Source organism: Electrona antarctica (genome assembly GCF_951216825.1).
Source record: "Electrona antarctica genome assembly, chromosome: 17".
Classification (NCBI taxonomy): Eukaryota; Metazoa; Chordata; class Actinopteri; order Myctophiformes; family Myctophidae; genus Electrona; species Electrona antarctica.
In genome coordinates this window covers 32,399,049-32,405,841 of record NC_136798.1, presented here as the reverse complement: position 1 = coordinate 32,405,841, position 6,793 = coordinate 32,399,049, and the positions used below count along the sequence as shown (strand labels likewise).

General features: G+C 44.0%; 1 protein-coding gene across 2 annotated transcripts; it reads right to left on the bottom strand.

Moving 5' to 3' along the window:
• Positions 1-754: 754 nt before the first annotated feature.
• Positions 755-4,221, bottom strand: mgat2 (alpha-1,6-mannosyl-glycoprotein 2-beta-N-acetylglucosaminyltransferase). 2 transcript variants are annotated; one of them, XM_079526010.1, is made up of 2 exons: positions 4,009-4,221; positions 755-2,681 (listed from the first exon to the last, which is right to left on the bottom strand). In XM_079526010.1, the coding sequence occupies exon 2, from the start codon at positions 2,375-2,377 to the stop codon at positions 899-901; it is 1,479 nt and encodes a 492-aa protein (XP_079382136.1). In that variant the 5' UTR covers positions 2,378-2,681; positions 4,009-4,221; the 3' UTR covers positions 755-898. The 2 variants fall into 2 exon arrangements, with proteins under 2 accessions (XP_079382136.1, XP_079382135.1); XM_079526009.1 differs by having other exon boundaries at positions 755-2,413.
• Between the last annotated feature and the right edge of the window lie 2,572 nt (positions 4,222-6,793).

Genomic DNA, 6,793 nt, shown 5'->3' with positions numbered 1-6,793 from the left:
GTTATTTCTGATGCTGTGTTTTAGTGCACCGTTCAAAGTGGCTGAATAACAACACACAGTGTGCTAGAAACCTGTTGAGGACCAAATTGAAGATAATTTAATTGGAACAAGGTGTCTCAAGGGATCTTCTTTTCATCTCAGCAAATTTGCGATATAAATACCTCCCAAATTAATTATGCATGCGCACGGGGACTGCTAAATCCACAGATTCATGAGATTTATGACCGGCCCGGCGAGAGCCTCACTGCTATCTCGGCTGTGTAAAAGGTGTGTGCTACATCTTCAGTAGAGCTTAGGAAATAGAACTCCATTCATTCAAACCCTCAACACTCGCGTTATAAACAATACTATAGCATGCTTCCTTGTAGTTAAGTGAGAAATACATTAGGGGTGCAACAGTAAATCGACTCGAGCTAATCAATTTAAACCATTATTAAAAATAATTGGGGTTAATAATGCAATCAATTTCTCTAAAATACCCCAAATAGAAGATCTACAAGATCACGCGTCTCAAGTTTGGCGACACAGTGAGCTTGTATATCGGCTATTTTCACTGAGTATAACACAGGGCTTTGATTTGACTTGATTTAGTCGATTACAAAAACCAAACTTGACTAGATATAATTATCAATTAAAAACAAAATCACAAAAAAACTCATCAATAGAATAATCGCCAAGATATTCAATAGTTGCAGCCCTAAAAAACTTAAAGAAATAGAAATAACTTAAAGGTAAAGACTAGTGACAAAGCAGCTCAAACCCAACATTCTTTTTATTTGGAACAGTCCATTAAAACAGGCAATATGAATAGTAGTCCATAAAGATTTCTTTTTAAAACACTTTCGTCTTTAAACAGGATGCAAAAAAGAGATAGTAATATAGAATAGTAGCAATAAGGTCACTGTAATCGAAGGTAACTCTTGCAGAGTTCATGGTCCCTGATGTCGCCCCAGCCCCCGTTTTTGACGTGCGGGGCCACGCCCCCAGCCCCGTTCAGTCTCTTTGTGATCAGGATGTTTTTGGGGAACAGCTGGTTCCCGCTGCTCTGCAGGACGTTCTCGATCTTGGTCTTCTGGCTCGTGGGCATGCAGGCACTCTTCTTGTGGTGCATGCCGCAGTCGCCGGCGTGGAAGACACGCGGCGCCTCGCTCACCATCACCTTCCAGTAGTTGGGCAGGCAGGCCACGGTCAGGTACTGCAGCGACCAGTCCCAGTTGTAGTCGTCGTACGTGCAGAAGGCGTCCGTGCAGCGGAGGAGCCGGTCGTACGTCTCCCGGCTCAGGGCCATGCCCATGTTGTGCTCGGTGGACTTCCAGGCTTTCACCTCCACCTTGTTGGCCTTGCCGGAGTAGCCGACGTGGCTGTAGCTCCCGAGGGAGAGGATGTCGCAGTCGGGGCACTGCTCCCTCTTGAGCGCCTGCATCTGCTTCAGCATGTGCAGGAAGTCCGGCGACACGTAGTGGTCCTCCTCGATGAGCAGGACCTGACCCCGGTGGTCCTTCAGGGCCCGGACCCTGTCAAACACAAAGTGCAGCTTCCACCACCAGTGGTGCTTCGTCTGGGAGAACTTGGCCTCACGGTAGTGGCCGAACGAGTCGGGGTACTCGGCGTTGATGCAGCCCATCTTTAAGGCGTCGTTCCGGGAAATGTCTCTGGGGCAGTCCCTGGGGTCGTGGCCCGGGAACTCCTGAGGGTACAGTTGGATGCTGAAGGGGAAGAAGATCTGCAGCACTTGGCAGAAGTCCACCGAGGCGATTACCTGGTTGATCTCCGGGGACCAGAAGTCGTGGCTGAATATCAGCAGTATGCTCTCCACGCCTCTGGCCTTGCGTAGACTGTCCACCAGCAGCCTAAGGTAGTCGGGCCGGTTGTGCACCTGCACGACCACCACCAGGTCGTCCTTCTGCCGCGCCTCCTTAAACCGCTCCGCGTTCCTTATCGTCTGGTCGAAGTTGAGCTGGAAGACGATACCCCGGTAGACCAGCGTGGTGTTATCCACCTCTGGCTTGTTGTTATTAGGCTTCTCTTTGTCTCTCTCCTTTTCTGCCGCGTGACTATCGTTGTTGTTGGCTTGGATGACGGAGGCATGGACGAGTGGAGGCACTGGAAGCCGGCTGGGGACGGCGGGAGCAGCAGGCGTGTTCTGCTGCACCTGGTTATTATTGTTTCCGTTGTTGCTGCTGCTACTGCTGCTGCTGACACTACTGCTGCTGCCGACGCCTCCTCCTTTCCGCACGCCCCCCTCCGCCTCCTTGAGGAAAGTAGACCCTCCGTTGTTGATCTTCTTCTGCCTCCCGCTGCTCCAGAAAGCAAGGCCACACACCACCACCACCAGCGTCAGTATCACCACCTTCCTCTTGTAGATTCGGAATCTCATGATAGGCGAGTCACCCCTCGTCCTCCGTGCAAAGGGCTGAGAAGTTTTTGATTGTAGAGAAACAGAAAAAGCAAGCAGGGTTTCTGCGGTTAGCGGTGATGCTGTGCTTGGGGGGTGTCAGGGGGAATGTGCAGGGGTCCGATTATAAAAGGGTGCTTATTATTAAGTTGATGAGTTGGTGATGCAAACTGTTGGAATGTAAACATGGATTCCTCTGGAATGTCAGTGGAACGGGGTAAATACTCCATAAGGCATGCTGGTTTCTGGGAGACAGCAGGGGAGGAGTGTGCAATGAACCCACTGACTGTAAAATAAGCACAACAGTATAGAAAATTAGATAGCTAAAACTACAATCTTCTTGAAAATTATTATAGCATACGTACAGCAATCCTTTGCATTTTAAATGGGGACATCTATGACGCCATATGAAACCTCGAGTCACATCCAAACTCCAAATATGGACAGACACGGTAGCGCTGCCAATATATTCATATATATATATAATCTGGGAGTTGGGATATTTTAATGAAATAGTGTTGTCTTTTCCTGGTTTGAAACTTATTTTTTAAAAGAACCGTTTCATACAGAAATAGCCTAAATGTTCTTCTTAAAAATATTATTTAAACTATTTGGCAAATGGCGATTCATTATAGATGACAACTAATTGATTAATCTTTGCAGCACTATGTCAGAAGCCTTTAAGGCTTTCACTGGCAACAACCACGGTCACGAATCAAACCCTAATCAATAATATTGCATCAACATATGTAAAAAAGATGTTGTACTGGACACATTCGAGTCTCCATCAGGCACAAACAGTTCAATAATTCTTAGTTCTGGACCAAATAATGTGCGCACACACACTACAGTAGCCAGCCACCGAAATGGTACGTGTACCTGTATTAGTTTACATGATGGTGGCGTGGCATCATTTACCTTCCCCCTGAAAATATCACTTAAACTTGCCTGTTTAGTTTAGCGAAACAAGTCAAAGGAAGAGAAATCCCTGTAATTGTTCATGTTTGCTGATGTTCATAAATTATTCATGTTTATTACAGCTGCAGCTGTATTATCATGATAGGCTACATGTAGCTCGTGTCTTGTTTTATGATGCGAAGTGCAAGCATTACAATGATTTTTGTTTTTACACTTTGTATTGGTTTACAAACTAACAGCCATATATTTTTGAAACATCCCAGTGCAAAGAATATCCTACGTGTTAATTTAACTGCAAATGTACACATTTTTCACATTCGCAGTTAAAATTAACGAACACCCATGATTCCGCACAGTGCATGTGTTACTGGTCTGTTACCAGAGTTTATGGAAATATAGATGAGCGGTTTGATGCGTTTCAACACGTTTAACTATGATTTCTAGGCATTACAAACATGGCATTCATTTACACACAACGCAAGTTAACGCACCGACGCATCCGTCAACAACAACACTGGAAACGCAGTGAAGCATGTGCACATACTAAATAATAATTCATACAGCAGCCAGCGTCATGCTAAATGCAGTAGCTGGTAGCAGCTAGCAGGCAGCCTCCTCCTCCGTGCACATGAAGCGTCCATTTGCAGCTGAATAATAATAAAAGAAAACGCATCCGTTATTATTCCCATATTTACCTCTTTAGGTGGAAACGCGGCCGTAGGTTCGACGAGAATCATATCAGTACGGTGACGTGAGACTCTCTTTCTCCTCCATATTACCTGCTGCCTGTCGCGCTGTCTGTCTATCTATGTGTCTGTCTGCAGCGGCTCGGATGAAGCAACAACTACCCAGCCAGCCCATCTACGAGCCAGCAGCCAGCCTCATACGCACAGTACGCTGCTATACGCACTGCCAGGTGCGTCAACTTACCGCTGATAAGAACTCCACTTCCGACGAAGTGGACTTCAAATTAAGACGCCTCTATTGCTCTATCTATCTATCTATCTATCTATCTATCTATCTATCTATCTATCTATCTATCTATCTATCTATCTATCTATCTATCTATCTATCTATCTATCTATCTATCTATCTATCTATCTATCTATCTATCTATCTATCTATCTATCTATCTATCTATCTATCTATCTATCTATCTATCTACACACACACATTCGCCACTGACCATGATTTTATTCTTAGTTCTGATGGATTGGTTCATGTCTGTCTGTCTGTCTGTCTGTCTGTCTGTCTGTCTGTCTGTCTGTCTGTCTGCTCTAAACAAACATTAAAGGTCCATAGACTTGGCTTCCATATGATGTAATTTGGAGGGGCTCCAATTAATGCATGGCTTTCTTTTCTCTTCTTTTTTGAGGGCCCTCCTATGTCCAGTTTTGAGGGTCTGTGTAAACACAAACATTGAAGACAAAAGTGAGGACACAAATTGTGATTGTCCAGAATGAGATGATGTATGATGACGTATGATGATAAGAGCGCCCCTCACTTCACTTCAGGTGTGATGTTTTTAAACATTTTTACAGATAGTGATGGCTACAACACATTTGAGGTTGTCAGCAGGCTTGTGAAAAGCTTTGCATTGATATTTTGTTTATAAGGTCTTATATTGTGTCAGACTTTCAGACAGCGTGACGCATCATTATGAGCTGAGCTATTTTAGGTGACAGTCAGTGTATAAATGAAACATGTCTCTACAGAGTGTAGCCTAATTAATCACCAGGCCTGAGCTGTCGCCTGCCATGACCTCTACACCAGTAGTGGTTCTCAAACTTTTCAGGTCGAGACGAGACCCAAAACGAGAGATTGTCCGGACCCAAACATATAGTGAAAATAGCAGATCTACAAGATCTGGGCTGTAGATCGGTTATTTGGAATTTCTTTGTTTGTTTTAAAAATTATTTGACTTTCTTTTAAATATATACAATTTTTGATGATGATATTATTAACATAGAAAAAGAAAATGGGACGAGTCGTGACCCATAAACATTTTGCCATGTCAAGGACTCCCACATTGATGTATTTGGCCTTGAAAAGCTTTTGTGTCATGGACCCCCAGAAGCAAAGATGTGTTCACTTTAAAACAAAGAATTAGCACAAAGATTTTTCAAAAAACACAACTGATAGGCCTAAGTTCATAGCACACCACGAAGTGACACACTTGTATATCTTACAGTATACTTGTATATAGCTTGTATATCTGGTATTTTTGAATAGCCAATGTATAAATGTGGAAGCTGTATTAACTAACTAACCCCCTGGTACCCCCTCCCCTCCTCCCCAAGCCCAAGGACCCCTGGGGGGCCCCGGACCCCACTTTGAGAACCACCGCTCTACATCCAGAGAAGCATATAAATAAAGGCCTAGAGGAACATCATACATCAAAGATTCCATTCATGCTAGTCTCTCGAGCCAAAATGTTGACTCCCCACAATGTTCCAATGCTTCTGTCGTTCAGAGAGATTGTGGAATAGTTGTCTGGCTATGTGAGACTACATTCACAGCACGTCAACAATGGACTGTTCTGTTTACTGGTTTACTCTACCATAGCCTTCCTATTTTTGAGGGGCCCTAGCCCCTCCGATAATCAGCTATTAGTGTCTATTTTTGTCTTACATAAACATTAAATTCCCATTGACAATGAATGGAGACATTTACGTCATAGTGTCTGAGCAAATAGACATGTTACGTCATGATGACAAATTCCCTGACACACACATTGACATCTTGTATATACTAGGCCTCTAATTCTTGTTGGCGATCAATTCAAGTTGGCAATCAATTCAAGTTGACGATACACAAAGACAGATCTTTATATCATAACTGTATCAGGGGCTGTCTACTGAAAGAAAGAGAGACAGGCAGGCAGAGACAAGCAGAGAGACAGGGGGGCAAAGAGAGAGGCAGGCAGAGAAAGGCAAGCAGGGAGAGAGAGGCAAAGGCGGGCAGAGAGAGACAAGCAGGGAGAGAGGCAGAGGAAGGAAGAGAGAGGCAGGCAGACAGAGCTAGAGGCAGAGATTATGAGAATATGTTTTAGTATTTCAATAAAGACAGAAAAAAGTAACAAATTAAAACTAGCAGAGGAAAGCAATATAAAAGAAAAGCCAGCAAAAGGAGAGGAGCAGGAACAGAAGACCTCTGAGAGGCAGGCAGAGAGAGGCAAGCAGACAGAGAGAGCGCCCCGCACTTCACAGTTCACACGGGTGTGATTTAAAAAAATAAAGTTGCAAGGAATCATTTACTTGCATAGGAGCTACACAACGGAACAGCCTCAAAACCAGTGTAAGCTGACAACCAATCAGCAGCAGACTAGAGCATGTCTATTAGAAAAGTTCCCCCTATAGAAGATCATTTGTCTAGCCGCTAGCAGAAAGATAGTGGAGTGACTTGTTTTTATGTAGGTATGTTACTGCATGTCACTTGTTTTGCATTGATTTGTAATGTGTTTTTAACTTATTTTTGCTT

Bases quoted from the DNA above. Each gene is read 5' to 3' on its own strand.
- mgat2 (XM_079526009.1), bottom strand. From the start codon at position 4,050: ATGATTCTCGTCGAACCTACGGCCGCGTTTCCACCTAAAGAG. The intron at 2,414-4,008 runs GTAAATATGGGA...AAAACTTCTCAG, and splicing joins CCGCGTTTCCACCTAAAGAG to CCCTTTGCACGGAGGACGAG.